Source organism: Chiloscyllium plagiosum, chromosome 47 (assembly GCF_004010195.1).
Source record: "Chiloscyllium plagiosum isolate BGI_BamShark_2017 chromosome 47, ASM401019v2, whole genome shotgun sequence".
NCBI classification, from domain to species: domain Eukaryota; kingdom Metazoa; phylum Chordata; class Chondrichthyes; order Orectolobiformes; family Hemiscylliidae; genus Chiloscyllium; species Chiloscyllium plagiosum.
The window spans coordinates 6,979,261-6,996,270 of record NC_057756.1 but is presented as its reverse complement, the minus strand read 5'-3'; the positions used below and the strand labels follow the sequence as shown (position 1 = coordinate 6,996,270).

The 17,010-nt window shown below is 45.9% G+C and overlaps 1 protein-coding gene across 3 annotated transcripts in view; it reads right to left on the bottom strand.

Moving 5' to 3' along the window:
* LOC122544181 (carcinoembryonic antigen-related cell adhesion molecule 5-like) overlaps nt 1–16,420 on the bottom strand; it is a 63,778-nt gene extending 47,358 nt beyond the window's left edge. The window contains exons 1-2 of one of the 3 annotated variants that reach the window (XM_043683223.1): nt 16,076–16,420; nt 11,702–12,019 (exon numbers count right to left, since the gene is read on the bottom strand). In XM_043683223.1, the coding sequence (XP_043539158.1) occupies nt 11,702–12,019; nt 16,076–16,127 (370 nt within the window). In that variant the 5' untranslated portion in view covers nt 16,128–16,420. The remainder of the gene's footprint in view (nt 1–11,701; nt 12,020–16,075) is intronic. The other 2 variants (XM_043683222.1, XM_043683224.1) reach the window with 2 other exon arrangements.
* Nucleotides 16,421–17,010: the final 590 nt, after the last annotated feature.

Here is a 17,010-nt window from a genome sequence, read left to right as displayed (position 1 = left end):
CCTCCCTCCACCTATCGCATTTCCAACGCCCCTCCCCCAAGTCCCTCCTCCCTACCTTTTATCTTAGCCCGCTGGACACACTTTCCTCATTCCTGAAGAAGGGCTTATGCCTGAAACGTCGATTCTCCTGTTCCTTGGATGCTGCCTGACCTGCTGCGCTTTTCCAGCAACACATTTTCAGCTACATTGTATTAAAGCTACAATTGTGGCATCTGTCTCTACAACGTGCCCACTCTGATGCTGTGTAGAAAAAGGAGGGAAAATTTAACCTCACCAGTCACCATCCTCTCAGTCTACTCTCAATGGTTAACAAAATAGTGGCAGGTGTTGCCAACGGTACCACCCAATGGCACTTGCAAAGGATTTGCCAGCTCAGTGGCACTCAGCTTGGGTTCCGCCAGGGCCATTCAGTTCCTGCTGTCATTACACACCTTGGTACAAGCATCACCAAAAATAAAATCAAGAGCGATGTCACGCCGTGTTTGATAAGAGTGTGGCATCAGGGAGCCTGAGCAAAACTGGAATCAATGGGAGCCACAGGTAAAACTCGAAATTGGCTGGAGTAAGTTCAAAGGGAGATGGTCAGGATCGTTGGAGGTCAGGAGTTCTTCAGCATAGGCCCCACCACTTTCTGCTGTTTCATCAATAGCCTTCCGTCCACTGTAAGGTTAGACGTGGGGACGTTCACTGATAATTGCACAGTGTTCAGCACCATTCGCAACTCCTCATATACTGAAGCAAACGGTGCCCGTGTGCAGCAAGACTACATTCACTTCATAAGGGAACAGTACCATTCATTCCACAAGGCAGTGACCATCTCCAACAGGAGGGAATTTAACCATTACCCCTTGATCCATTCTCAAGCCAAGATCAACATGCTTACCGTTGATCAGAAACTAACCTGGATCAGCCACATCGTGATGGCACGGTGGCTCAGTGGTTAGCACTGCTGCCTCACAGTACCAGGGACTAGGGTTTGATTCCAGCCTTGGGGCAACTGTCTGTGTGGAGTTTGCAGATTCTCCCTGTGTCTACGTGGGTTTCCTCCCACAGGTCAAATACATTGGCTGCGCTAAATTGCCCCATAATGCCCAGGCATGTATAGGTTGGTAGATTTAGAACAGTACAGGCCCTTCGGCCCTTGATGTCGCACCAACCTGCGGAACCAATCCGAAGCCCACCTATCCTACACTATTCCATTTTCATCTGTACGCTTATCCAATGGCCATTTAAATGCCCTTAAAGTTGGCGAGTCTACTACTGTTGCAGGCAGCGCCTTCCACGCCCCTATACTCTCTGAGTAAAGAAGTTAGCCATGGGAAATGCAAGGTGATCGGGACAGGGAGGTGAGTCTGGGTAGGGTGCTCTTCAGAGGGTCTGCGAGGGCTCGATGGGCCAAATGGCTTGTTTCCACACTGTAGGGATTCTGTGATCCAGTGGAGCACCATCCATGAGATGCACTGCATCAACTCATCATTGTAGCCTGCACCTTCCAATCTTGTAAGGCGAGTTAGTTAGCCTGAGAGATACCAAAGGAAAGTGGTCCAGGGAGTGAACGTTGGAGTCAGTGAATGAAATGTGTAATCAAGTGGGCTGCTTTATTCTGCAAAGCCTTTTGAATGTTGATAGAGCTACACCCATCCAGACAAGTGTACTCTATCACACAGCGGTCTTGTAGTTTGTGCTTACAGATACATTCTAAACAACATGCTCAGAGATGTAATTGCACATCTTTTCAGACTTGAACCTGAACCTCCTGGCTCAGACATATGAACATGACAACTACACCATAAGATCCTTGTTGATTTGTACTCACACAGGAACTAGTTTCCCTCGCTTTTCAACTCTTCGTTCACCGGAGACCTCCACGAGGGCAAGGGAAAGTCAACCATCGCCTCAAAGGGCTGCTCCCTCATGAGAGAGATAAAGAGACAACCTGCACCAAGGATCACCATTCTTCAAGGAAGGGGCAAAGATTGAGAAGGCAGGACCTTTGCCAGTGTGGGAATTGAACCCAGGCTGTGGGCATTACTGACCAGTCATCCAGCCAACGGGGCTAACTGTGGAAGCCATTTTGTTGGTCATGGCTTCCCTCCCAGTGAAGGAACCATTTTGATTAAGTGCCCCTCACCCCGTAGAACGATAGTACTCGGCATGTGAGCTGTGAGAGGCTGTTCCGCAGTCTCCCGCACATTGCTTAGTTCCTCTCTCACAATGATGTGATGTATTGCTGGTGTGTGCCGCTTAACTGCTCAAAGACGCCTCCTCTTGTCTATTAGCTTCTCTCTCACTGCGATGATTGCTAATGTGTGTTGTTCCTCGAATTAAGGACTTCTGTCCTACATTTGTTACAGATCTCTGTAAACAGCCTCTTAAGTGATAGCCTCCAACCCTTGTCCGCTTGTGGAATGTGTAGCATCAATTAGGGCTGACCCCGAGAGCTGACCCCTGATTCGGTACCTCCTCGGACTATCCTGCCAATTTGTGATTAATGGTCAGCCCGGGGCTTGTTCTCTATATAATCCTGTAACTTTCTGTGGTACTTCAAAGTCTTACCGAGCCACATGTGTGGGGCAGTGGTCTCCCCATGGTGCATCGTGTAATAAACTGGCGAATGCTCAAGATCTGCCTCTCGGGATTTTCTTCAACACTAACCCACTCCATTCTCCAACGTCCTGGTAACCTTATTCAAACAGCAGATTGTGCTTCAATACTAACTACAGATAAAGTCACAATCATCCACTGTCAGCATTCCTTCTGAAGAGATTTCCCAATAAATCTCCCACCCAGGTTAAGCTAACTAGTCTGTCATTATTCTGGATCAAAGGGTTTATTTTGTGACAGTAAGTTGAACAGAGTTGGTGTTACACACTTCCTTTCTCTCAGGAGCGTTAGTCATACAACACAGAAACAGACCATTTGCTCCAACCAACCCATGCCAAACATAATCCCTGATTAAACCAGTCCCATCCACCTACAACTAGCCCATACCCTTCCGAACATTTCTTATTCATGTACTTATCCAAATGTGAGGGTGGCTTAAACAGGTTAGAGTGGATTGGCCATATTGAATTTCCCATAGTGTTCAGGGATGTGCAGGTTAGGGTGGATTGGCCATGCTAAATTGTCCCATATGTCCAGGGATGTGTAGGTTAGGGTGGATTGGCCATGCTAAATTGTCCCATAGTGCCCAGGGATGTGCAGGTTCGGTGCATTAGTAGTGTAGAGGGAATGGGTCTGGGTGGGTCACTATTCGGAGGGTCGATGTGGATTGTTTTTACCTTGTTGGGCCGAAGGGCCTGTTTCCACTCTGTAGGGATTCTATGAAATGTCTTTTGAAGATCATAGCTGGACCAACACCCACATCTTCCTCTGGAATTTCATTCCACACACAAACCACTGTCTGTGTACAAGAATTGTCCCTCATATCTTTATTAAATCTTTATCCTCTCCCCTGAAAATTATGCCTCCCCCCATTCCTGAAATACCCCACCCTCGGGAAATGACGCCTGCCATTCACCTTATCTATATCCCTCTTGATTTTATAATCCCCTCTGAGGTCACCCCTTAACCTCCTAATCTCCAGTGAAAAAAGTCCAAGTCTTTCCAGCCTCTCCTTTTAACCCAAGCCCTCAATTGCCAGCAACATCCTGGTAAATCTCTTCTGAACCCTCTCCAGTTTAGTGATATCCTTCCTGTAACAGAGTGACCAGAACTGGACACAGCACTCCAACAGAGGTCTCAACAATGTCCTGTACAACCTCAACATGATGTCCCAACATAGCAATGGAGGCTGTGTTGTCGAATATATGTCAAGGCCGAGTTAGATATTTGATTGACAATTCTGCTAAGGCTTTTGGCAGAGGCACAGAAAGTGGAGCTGAGGCCACAGTGGGACTAGTTCTGATTTTATCGAACGAGGATAACAGGTTGAATAGCCTACTCCTGTTCCGCAGACCTACGCTCACTCATTTAATCCATGAGTGCAGCTCCAACAACACTCAAGAGCTTAACACCATCCAGGGACAAAGCAGTCCCCACTTGATTAGCACCACCTCCACTCCCTCCCCCACCGGTGCTCAGTAGCAGCAGTGTGTACCATCTACAAGACACACTGCAGAAATTCACCAAAGATCCTCAGACAGCACCTTCCAAACCCACGACCACTTCCATCCAGGAGGACGAGGGGGGCAGATACATGGGAACAGCATCCCGTGCGAGTTCTCCCCTCTGAACCACCCGCCAGCCTGACTTGGAAACTTTCCTTCAGTATTGTTGGGTCAAAATCCTGGAACTCCCTCCTTAGGGCACCATGGGTCGACCTACAGCACAGGGACTGCAGAAGGCAGCTCATCACCACCTTCCCAAGGGCAACTGGGGACAGGCAATAAATGCTGGCCTCATCCCATAAAAATAATTTTTAAAAAATTGCCCCTTTTCTCAAAAATGATAAAATGTCAATAGCCCTCTTGCATCTTGCCTGTAGACAGCAAGTTTTAGAAAATGATAGTCTGAATGTCTATAATTTGCCTCCTTGCCACTCATAGTTCCCCCTTGACTTAGTTATTTATCTATTTATGTATTTTCAATTAAAGCCTTAATTTTGTTTGCTCTCAATAAATTTAGAGCATCCAATATTTCATATGTCTCCGCCTTAACTTAAATGTCTGCATTTTCTCCCAAGTTTGTGAAGAACGATGCAAAGTGTTCATTAACAGTCAGATTCGACACACTAATTTTTTTTGTCTTTTCCCTAGGGTGGGAGGATTTCAAGACTCAGAGGCATATCTTTAAGGTGAGTGGGGAAAGATTTAAAAATGACACGAGGGGCAATTTTACTATGGAGAGAGTGGTTCGTATGGGGAATGAACTTCCTGAGGAAGTGGTGGATGCGGGTCCAGTTACAACATTGAAAAGACATTTGGATAAGTGCACAGAGTCACAGAGATGTACAGCCCAGAAACAAGCCCTTCAGTCCATACTGACCAGATATCCTAAATTAACCTAGTCCCATTTGCCAGCACTTGGCTCATTTCCAATACATATACCCGCCCTGATGCCTTTTAAATGCTGTAATTATACTTAAACAGCAAAAGCAGGAGGGTTGGAGGAATAGAGGAGAAAGTGAGGACTGCAGATGCTGGAGATCTTATTGTATCCATTGCTCCCGATGCGGTCTCCTCTAAATTGGGGAGACTGGATGCCTCCTAGCAGAGCACTTTAGGGAACATTTCCGGGACACCCGCACCAATCAACCCCACTGCCCCGTGGCCGAACATTTCAACTCCCCCTCCCAATCTGCCAAGGACATGCAGGTCCTGGGCCTCCTCCACCGCCGCTCCCTCGCCTCCCGGCGCCTGGAGGAAGAACACCTCATCTTCCATCTCAGGACCCTTCAACCCCAGGGCATCAATGTGGACTTCACCAGTTCCCTCTTTTCCCCTCCCCCACCTTACCCCAGTTTCAACCTTCCAGCTCAGCACCATCCTCATGACCTGTCCCACCTGTCAATCTTCCTTCCCACCCTTCCGCTCCACCCTCCTCTCTGACCTATCACCTTTACCCCCACCTCCATCCACCTATTGCGCTGTCAGCTACCTTCTCCCAGCCCCACCCCTCCCCCCTCATTTATCTCTCCACCCCTGAGGCTCCCAGCCTCATTCCTGATGAAGGGATCCTGCCCGAAACATCAATTCTCCTGCTCCTCAGATGCTGCCTGACCGGCTGTGCTTTTTCATCACCACACTCTCGACTTAAAGGGATATAAGCCAGAAGCAGGCAGGTGGGACTGGTTTAGTTTGGAATTATGTTTGGCTTGGATTGAAGGGCCATGTGACTCTATGATTACATTTGAGGCCTTCACTACATCGTCTCTTTCCAGCTCCCTTCTCCCTTCACTTATTTGTTCTCATTTCTTCTGTTTTACTTTTACCCTGCCAATTCGCTGAATTCCTAATTTTGCTTGAAATGTATATTCTTACTTTTTGTATTCCCATGTAGAATGGTCTTGGAGCACCAAATCTCCTTCTCGTGCCTTCTAACTTGAGCCAGAACATTTCTCACCGTCTGACACCGATTTTATTTCCCAGTAGCTGTTTGCAGTTCGCTTGTTTTGCTGAATTATCTCTCACCTCAGTGAAGTTCGCGTTTACCAATCAAAAACTTTTATCCCTGTTCTATCCTTACCTTGTTCCATAATGGCGGATAAATCTAACCAAATATTCATATTTTCATCAAATTAGTGTCACAGAGGCATAGAGATGTACAGCATGGAAATAGACCCTTCAATCCAACTTGTCCATCCTAAACTAATCTATTCCCTTTTGCCAGTACTTGGCCCATATCCCTCAATTCCTACCAGTTCACTGTGTATTTTATAGAACAAGTTAACTCCTATATTCCCACTCCACTCAAGGCTATAAAACTGGTGTATTTGAATTGTTTCATAGAGTTGTAGAGATATACAGCACGGAAACAGACCGTTTGGTCCAACTCATCCATGCCTATCAGATATCCTCAATTAATCTAATTCCATTTGCCAGCACTTGGCCCATATCCCTCTAAATCCTTCCTATTCATATACCCTTCTAAATGCCTTTTAAATGGTGTAACTGTACTAGCCTCCATCACTTCCTCTGGTAGTTCATTCCATATGTGCACCAGCCGCTGCATGAAAAAGTTGCCCCCTAGGTCCTTTTTAAATCTTTCCCCTCTCACCCTAAACCTACGCCCTCTCATTCTGGACTCCTCCACCACAGGAAAAGTCCTTGTCTGTTCACCCTGTCCATGCCCTTCATGATTTTATAAACCTCTGTAAGGCCACCCCTCAGCCTCTGACACTCCAGGGAAAACAGCCCCAGCCTATTAGGTCAGTGTGGATGTGATGGGCTGAATAGCCTGCTTACACACTGTAGGAATTCTATGCTTCAGTAGAGGATAGACTTTCACTGATTTGACAATGTTTGGGAAGGCAATATCATGACTTGATTTGAGATGCAAGTAAAATCATTCCAACTAAATGCACCAGGAACACCCTCTCAAGTTAAGCAAAGGAAGATATAACATAAATCTTCTGTATCTGTGAAAACACAGATTGTGAATTCACCTATCTGTGCCAAAAACATAAGCAGTGACAAAAATCAACATCCGCGATATTTTTGACCATTTTAACGCATTTTTAACAAGCTCCTCATGCGTAAAATTTATCGTTTGTGGGAACTGTCAGGAATGGGTCCCTCCTGAGTACGGAGGATTCTGACGAGGATGTTGGGAGACACCTATTTTCGAAGTAAACAGGGGACATTAGTGGGGGGTCATGGAGAACCCAACAGGACTCTTTGAAAGCCTTCAAGCTAAGTGTGACCGTTATCTCCCTGACAGGAGATAATGCCATGCCAGAGGCTGGGACAGTGATCCGTTCCAAAATTGCTCCTTACTCATTCATTCAGAGGAATTTTTTGAAAGTTTCCTTCCAACTGGTTTCCAGTCACTCTGAAAGAGCTAGTTAGCTCTTGGGGGCAGGGAGAGTTTATGAAGGAATGCGTGAACACAGCTGTGAGAGAGAAATGTCTGTTGTGTATTCCTCTATACAAATAGTTTACAGGTGAATCACCCACATTACAGATTCCTAACCAAACCGCATGCATCGTTGGGCTCTGATGCTGCTTCCAGCCATGAGGCTTGTATATTGTGTCAGTGAGTTACCGTTTACCCCGCTCGCAGTATTTTGGGTGTGCCCCGCTTGACCCGGGGGATGTCAAAACCTCCCGCGACTCTGACACAGCGCCGTTCCCCCAGTCTTGGTTCTCCCTCACACTCAGAGCCAAGAGGCCGGCTGCACACAGAGAATGGCAGTGGGCCAACCCAATTTGCAAGCTTGAGATTGAAACAAAAACCCCCGAAAGGGCTGCTGGAAAGACGAAAGGAAAACAGAAATTGCTGGAGGAACTCAGCAGGTCTGAGTTTCTCCAGCAATTTCTGTCTCTGTTAAAGTTGCAAGCTCTTTATTCTGATACTCATCCTGTCCTTTCCATGTTCATGTCACATTCTCTCCTTCAGCCGTTATGTTTTTCCTCCAGAGAACCATCAGAGGATTTTAAAATGTTATATGACATCAAGGGGGAGAGGTCTCTAACCTGAAACCCCCCTCTTACTGTGTAGTTGTCACATTTCACAGACCAGAATATTCGTACCATAAAGGTAACAGTTACATTCACCTCCACAATGACTCACACAGCTCTGCTTTTTCCTATAGTTGCCCAACGTTTTTACTTTTCCTGTATGCATCCTATTCTTTGCCAAATGCATGACTGAGCTGACGTCTGAGGCACTGCGCTCTAGAATATAAAAGGACTCTCTGTCCAGAAAAGCTTGTCCTCCTCTCTCCCTCTATCCCCCTCCCCGCCCCCAGTTCTTTTGGAAAGTTTTAATCCACACTGTCTCATTATTGTTGATGCTGCCAGTGGAAAAAGTGCCTCACTGATTAGCTCTGTCGAATTCCTCGTGCTGTTGAATTTAACTCCCTTCCCTTCTCTGTTCCAGGGAGGACAGCTTCCCACGGCTTTCAACATACACACCCAAAGCTCACACATACCCAAAACTCATCCTCACCCACACACACAACCTCTCTCACACACATACATCCAAACACACACACAAACACACACCCACACCCAAACTCACACCCATACCCAAATACGTGCACACAGCCAAACACGCAAACAGCCAAACTCACACACACCCAAACTCACACACTCACCCAAACTCACCCACACCCAAACACACACATATACCCAAACTCTTTCTCTCACACACACACACACACACACACACACATACATACTCACACACATGCACGCGGGCACAGACAGCCCAACGCAAAAGATTTACAAGGATGTTGCCAAGGTTGGAGCTGTAGGGAGAGGCTGAATCGGCTGGGGCTGTTTTCCCTGGAGCATCAGAGGCTGAGGGGTGACCTTATAGAGGTTTATAAAATCATGAGGTGCATGGATAGGATAAATAACAAGTTCTTTTCCCTGGAGTGGGGGAGTCCAGAACTAGAGGGCATAGGTTTAGGATGAGAGGGGAAAGATATAAAAGGGATGTAAGGGGCAACTTTTTCACACTGAGGGTGGTACGTGCATGGAATGAGCTGCCAGAGGAAGTGGTGGAGGCTGGTACAATGACAACATTTAAAAGGCATCTGGATGGGTATTTAAATAGGAAGGGTTTGGCAGGATAGGGGCCAAGTGCTGGCAAATGGCACGAGATTGATTTAGATATCTGGTCAGCATGGACAAGTTGAACCGAAGCTATACATGGCTATGGCTCTATGCGATGTTGTCTATTAGAAAGAGGGTGCCACCAACCTGGGGACAAGGAGTGTTTTAATGAGCATTAAGCTATTGCCGTTGCAGCTGGCTACAGTCCTGCCTGCCCAGAAATCCCACCCCCTCCAACCCCCTGTTCTTGCTGCCCACCAGATGGAGGCCACTCAGCCCCTCAAGCCTATCCTGCCGCTCAATATGATCACAACTGATCTGTGGCCTTCGGCCTGTACCCTTCACCTTTGACACTACCCAACTACAACATAGGTCTATGTTTCTGAGCGAGACTACTCAAAAATCCAATAATTTCATTCTAATTCTTCTTTTAAGTCAGGGTACCAACATAATGTTTTTAAAAATTCATTCATAAGTTGGGGGTGTCGCTGATTGGGCCAGGGTTTATTGCCCATCCCTAATTGCCCAGAGGGCAGTTAAGAGATAACCACATTGCTGTGGGTCTGGAGTCACGTATAAGCCCAGATCAAGTAAGGACAATAGTCTCCTTCCCTAAAGGGTATTAGTAAACCAGATAGGTTTTTCCTGACAAACAAATCACGGTTATCATAGAATCCCTATAGTGTGGAAACAGGCCCTTCAGCCCAACAAGTCCACACTGACACTCCGAAGAGTATCCCACCCAGACCCATTCCCTTATTACTCTGCATTCACCCCTGACAAATGCAGCTAACTTACATATCCCTGAACACTACGGGTAGTTTAGCATGGCCAATCCACCCTAACTACACCTCTTTGGACTGTGGGTGGAGACCAGAGCACACCCACACAGATACGGGAAGAATGTGAAAACTCCACCCAGACCAGTCGCTCAAGGCTGGGATCGAACCCGGGTCCCTGGTGCTGTGGGGCAGCAGTGTGCTAACCACTGAGCCGCTGTACCACACCATTAGACCATTAACGCCAGAATTATATCTCATCCCAATTCTGGTGTGACGGGATTCGAACTTGGCTCTCCAGAACGTAACCTGGGTCTCTGGATTAACCAGAGACTCTGGTCCATCCCACACCTCCCGCTCCTGTAAGTTCAGTTTTTAATTTTAATTCTCTTAGCCTTTCTGTGACCAAAACTAAAGTCCTTCCTTTCAGTTATGAAACAGTTACCTCCACGCTCACGAAATTGTACAGGCTGGTCTGTTTGTATTCTCTCACATGGGCATTACTGGTCAGGCCAGAACTTGTTGCCCGTCCTTAACTGCCCCTTGAATGGTGTGGCATGCCAGGCCATTTCAGAGGGCACTTGGGAAGCAATGACATTGCTGCAGTTTTGGAATCACATGTGGGCTAGTTCAGAAAAGAGTGGCAGATTTATTTCCCTATCAGTGAACCGTAAAATGCCTACAGTACAGATTCCACCCATTGTATCTGGACCGACCCTCTGAAGAGCATGCCACCTTATCCCTACATTTACCATGGCTAATCCATGGGTAGCACGATGGCTTACAGCTCCAGGGACCCAGGTTTGATTCCACCCTTGGGCAACTGTTTGTGGAGTTTGCACATTCTCCTCGTGTCTGTTTCCTGCGGGTGCTCCGATTTCCCCCAATAGTCCGTGCATGTGTATATTAGGGTGGATTGGTCATGCTAAATTGTCCCATAGTGCCCAGGGATGTGCAGGATAGGGTGGATAGGCCATGCTCAATTGTCCCATAGTGTTCAGGGATGTGCAGGTTAGGGTGGATTGGCCATACTAAATTGTCCCATAGTGTCCAGGGATGTGCAGGTTAGGGAGTATTGGCCATGCTAAATTGTCCCATCGTGTCCAGGGATGTGCAGGTTAGGGTGTATTGGCCATGCTAAATTGTCCCATCGTGTCCAGGGATGTGCAGGTTAGGGTGGATTGGCCACGCTAAAAAATGTCCAGCCTAGGTGGGTTAGTGATGTGAAACGCAGGGTTACAGGATAGTCGGGGCTCTGGGTGGGATGTTCTTCAGTTTCAGAGTCGACTTGATGGGCCAAATGGCCTGCTTCCACACTGTAGGGATTCTATGATAACCCATCTATCATACATAACAGGGCAATTTAGCACAGCCAACCTGCACACCTTTGAACTTGAGTCCTTGGCACTGTGAGGCACAGGGCTAACCACTGAGCCCCCCTCAGGGGTTTTCCCACAATGGATAATGGTTTCACCATCGCTGTTAGTGAGACTAGGTCTATGTTTCAGATGTTATGAAGGAAATTCAAGTTGCCTTGGTGGGATTTCAACGTGGCTCCTCCCAGCCCTCTCCTGGATTACTAGCCCAGTCAGATTTCCACTGCATCACCACCTTCCCACAAAGAGACGTCCCCAATGCCAGGAGGCTAACACCAAAACATCCAACCATCCCAGGGTAATCGCACACATCATCCTGACTTACCAATCACGTTTAGCGCGATCCTTGACATTACTGAGACGTTTGAGAAGGGTGGGTTCATGGTAACAACATAATCTCCACTGTCGTTGATCGTTAGTGATTTCAACGTGAGGGATCCATTTGTAGATAACTCCGCCCGGCCCGAATAGCCATTGCTGATATCCGTGACGTTACTGATCCAGAGAGCCACGTCAGAGCAGTTAAACCTCCAGCTACCACTCCTCAGCTCTGAAGATGTTGCTAAACTGAGCAAAATCTGGGATCCGACAGCTGCGTCAACCTCTTGCCACCCATCGGAGACAATAATGATCTCTGAGTCAACTAGAAGGAGAGAAAGATACCAAACTGTTGAGAGAGGCATGAAAATCTAAATGATCCAAATATAAACATCATTCGGAACATTTGTAAAAGGACATTGCAAAAAAGATTTCTACTTCAATGTTATCAAAAGCTCAACAAAATTCACCGTATTTTCTGATAACATGTTGGACGCCCTGTTGCAGAAAGGATATTATTAAGCTGGAGAGGGTTCAGAAAAGATTCACCAGGATGTTGCCAGGAAAATGGAGGGTTTGAGTTATAAGCAGAGGCTGATGGACTAGGACTTTTCCCACTGGAGCATAGGAGGTTGAGAGGTGACCTTACAGAGGTTTATAAGACCATGACGGGTGTAGATGAGATAAATGGCAGGTGTTATTTCCCTCAGGTGGGGGAATTCAAACTCAGGGGGCATATTTTTCACGTGAGAGGGGAAAGATTTCAGAAAGAAATTATTTTAGACGGAGAGTGATTCGTGTGTGGAATGAACTTCCAGAGGAAGTGATGGATGCAGGTACAGTCACTTTTAAAAGACGTTTAGAAAAGTGTATAAATAAATAAAAAATGTTCGGAGGGAAATGGGCTAAGTGCAGGCAGATGGGACTAGTTGAGTTTGGGATTATTGTCAACATGGACTGGTTGGACCAAAGGGCCTGTTTCCTTGCTGTATGACTCTATATTCTACACTCAGACATTTGAATACAACCACAATACTCTTAATATTGATGATTTGGAGATGCTGGTGTTGGACTGGGGTTCACAAGGTTAAAAATCACACAACACCAGGTTATAGTCCAACAGATTTAATTGGAAGCACTAGCTTTCGGAGCGCTGCTCCTTCATCAGGTGGTTGTAGAGTACACAATTGTAAGGCACAGAATGTATAGCAAAAGCTTAAAGTGTGATGTAACTGAAATTATACATTGAAAAATACCTTAATTGTTTGTTGAGGCTTTCCTCTGTCCGAATACCATGATAGTTTCACTTCTTTCATGTGTAAATCACCAAACCCTTTTTTAAAAAGTTGCACTCTTAGGTTAACTGTAACAATTGGTGTTAGCAAGACAATATGTTAAAGGTGTTAGCCCCCTGTGTTCACTGTCTTTGCCATAATGCTTAGACTGATTGTAAACTAAAAAGTGAGATAAGAGTTTTACATGAACTCATGCAGTTTTTGAGCAAAGTACAATGTAACTCTGCAAGTCCAAATTCACCCTACAAACATATCTGTATATGTGTGCATGTGCGTGTGCATGTGTGTGTGTGCGCGCGTGCGTGTGTGTCTTTGTGTGTGTGTCTGTCTGTCTGGATTGGGTGGGGTTGAGAGTGTGAGAGAGAGTGTAGAGTGTCTTAAGACTGTGAGGGGGTGCATGTGTGAGTGTGGGAGTGCAGACACATTTCCACACTCACACATGTACCCTCTCACAGACTTAGACACTTTACACTCACATACACACAAACATATACACTCTCTCTCCCACCTCAGGCAGACATACACACACAAAAACCCACATGCACACGTATACATATACGTTTGTGAGGTGAATTTGGACTTGCAGAGTTACATTGTACTTTGCTCAAAAACTACGTGAATTCATGTAAGACTCTGTTAACTCACATTTTAGTTTACAATCAGTCTAAACATTATGGCAAAGACAGAACACGGGGGCTAACACCTTTAACATATTCTGGATTAGTGGTGCTGGAAGAGCACAGCAGTTCAGGCAGCATCCGAGGAGCAGTAAAATCGACGTTTCGGGCAAAAGCCCTTCATCAGGAATAAAGCCTATCTTCAACATATTGTCTAGCTAACACTAATTGTAACCTGAGAGTGCAACTTTTTAAAAAAAGGTTTTGTGATTTACACATGAAAGAAGTGAAACTATCATGGTATTCGAACAGATGACAGCCTTAACAAACAATTAAGGTATTATTTAATGTATAATTTCTGTAAACGTTTGCTATAAACTCTGTCTGACAATTGTGCCCTCCACTATCACCTGATGAAGGAGCGTCGCTCCGAAAGCTAGTGTGCTTCCAATTAAACCTGTTGGACTATAACCTGGTGTTGTGTGATTTTTAACTTAATATTGATAACATATGGAAGGACAGAGTCATAAAGGAAGGCTGAATAAGGTGGCACATTTCTCCCTGCTGAAAGGTGACCTTACAGAGGTTCATGAGGGCTGTAGATAAGGTGAATGGCAGGATAATACCTTATCCCTAAGATGGGGGATTTCAAGATTAGGGGGTATAGTTTAAGATGAGAGGAGAAAGGTTTTAAGAAGACCTGAGGGGCAGTTTTTTTTTACAGACAGGATGGTTCATGTGTGGAATGAAGTTCCAGAGAAAGTGTGATGTGAGTATGTTTAAAAGACAATTGGATAAATACACAAAGAGGAAAGGTTTGGAGGGATATGAGCCAGGAACAGGCAGGTGGGACTAGTTTAGTTTGGGAATATGATTATCATGGATTAGTTGGACCGAAGATCTGTTTCCGTGCCGTATGACTCAATGACTCTACCATCTATTCTTAGACATCTCAGTACAATTCTTAATTTTGATAACATATATTACATGTCAGGCTGAGGGGGAAACATTTTAAATTGAAAATGCAGAACATTGCAAATAGAATTCAACTTTTCTCGATACAGTGTCTCAAAAGTGCATTCATAACAACTTCAAAGACTCTTGCAAAGCTTGGATCTGAAATAAACAGGGAACACTAAAGAAACTCAGCAGAGCTGGCAGTATCTGTTGAGAGAGGTGCAGAGTTGATGTTTCAAGTCCAGTCTGACCCTGGACATGTGACGGAATATGTGAAACGCTCACTATTAAGTCACATGGCCTACAGCACAGCACAATTGCCCTTCAGCCCATCTAAACAAAAACAACCAGCTCACAGAGTCTTACAGCACGGAAACACACCCTCTGGTCCAACCAGTCTATGTTGACCATGTTCCCAAACTGATCTAGTCCAACCTGCCTACTCTTGGCCCATATCCCTCCAGAGTCTAGATTAGAGTGGTGCTGGAAAAACACAGCAGGTCAGGCAGCATCCGAGGAGCAGGAAAATTGATGTTTCGGGCAAAAGCCCTTCATTAGGAATAGATGAAGGGCCTTTGCCCGAAACGTCGATTTTCCTGATCCTCGGATGCTGCCTGACCTGCTGTGCTTTGCCAGCACCACTCTAATCGAGACTCTGGTTTCCGCCATCTGCAGTCCTTGTTTTTACCATATCCCTCCAATTTCTGATCATGTACTTGTCCAAATGTCATTTAGATGTTGTAATTGTACTTGCACCCATTACTTCCTCAGGAAATTGTTTTCACACATGAACCACCCTCTATGTAAAACAATTCACCCTCAGGCCTTTTCAAAATCTCTTTCCTCTCACCTTCAAAATGTGCCCCCTAGTCTTGAAATCTCTCATCTCAGAGAAAAGACAACTATCGTCAAACCTAACTATACCCTTCATTATTTTATAAACTTCTACCAGGTCGCCTCTCAACCTCCTACGTTCCAGTGAAAAAGTTCCCAGCCTATCCAGCCTTTCTTTATAACTCAAACTTTCTATTCTTGGCAACATCCAAGTAAATCTCTTCTGAACACTCTCCAGTTTCATAATATCGTTCCTATAACAGGATGACCAAACGTGGACACAGTACTCCAGAACTGGCCTCACAATGTCCTGTACAATCTCAACATAACGTCCCAACTCCTGTGCTCAAAGGACTGAGCAATAAAGGCAAGCGTGCCAAACCATTTTCTTCCAGCATGCTGTCGATATGTGACCTAACTATTCCAATTTCATTTTCTGGCGCTTGGTCCATAGCGTCGGCATCACGGGCATGCACACAAATACTTCTTGACAATTACGAGGGACCTGGGCTTGTAACATGCAGACGGGAAAAGGTTGAAGTTTGATAGCAATTACTCACACGGATCAAAAAGTGTTTGTGCGAACTCTTTGAATGAAGGAGCCTGTGGGGAAAGGGAACTGAAAATCAAAACGCACGTCTTAAGGAGATGAAACTCCCTTGGAAAGTTAAGTCTCACCTGAAGACAAAATGATAGTGCAGACAAACAAGGGCACCCCGCACACTTTCATCTTGATAGAGTTGTTAGTCTCAGGTCTACCCTCCAGGCGCTCCCTCGTTGCTTTGACTCACTGATGGCAACAGCAACTGGAGATATTCGGTACTGAACGAGGAGTGTTGGTCCCGATCCAAGAGAGCTGGTTTCTTATCTCGGATGCAACAGACTGCAGACAGCCCGAGCAACTCCCAAAAAAGGCAGGAAACTTCATGGCTGCTGTGATTTTGTCACTTCCTTTCACAAGATTTTATTTGTTTATGTTGGCGGTTTGAGAAGGCATGTGGGGACTAAATATGACCACCACACCCCTGCATCACTGGCCAGTCTCTGACTGAACAGCCTGTGAATACTGGTTAAAAATATTAAACCAGCCAGAGGCAGGATATATAAATAACCAGTCGCAACACACAAACATTTCTTGGCTGCTGGCCTCGTTTTTTTTTTCTCTGTTTTCCATTTGCTGGAATATTTTAACTCAGGAATCTCCGCACAGTGCATACTTTAGGTGGTACCTCCATGCAGCTGGGGGGAGGGGGAGGATCAATCTGTTGTTCCACTGAGAGCTGCTTTCTCTTTTAAGAGTTTTGTTTGGCAGTTCCTCGATCAGCTCAGGATCTTTTCCCGAACAGAAGGGAAGGATATCAAAGGGCGGTCACCTACCTTGGGTTGGTCGCGGAGTGAGGTCACCAGACTGGAAATGCGGCCAGCGCAGGGAATCTGCATCTATTCGGAGAACCGTGACTGTGCTGACGGAGAACGGGATTAATCCCTCCCTCGGCGGATTCAGTCCTGTTCCCAGCATTCATTGTTTCCAGGGTCTCGGTGGGGTGGGGGTGTGTGGGTAGGATTGAGCAGGAGAGGCCAACCCGATGGTCAGAATTCATTCTTGCCCCTCT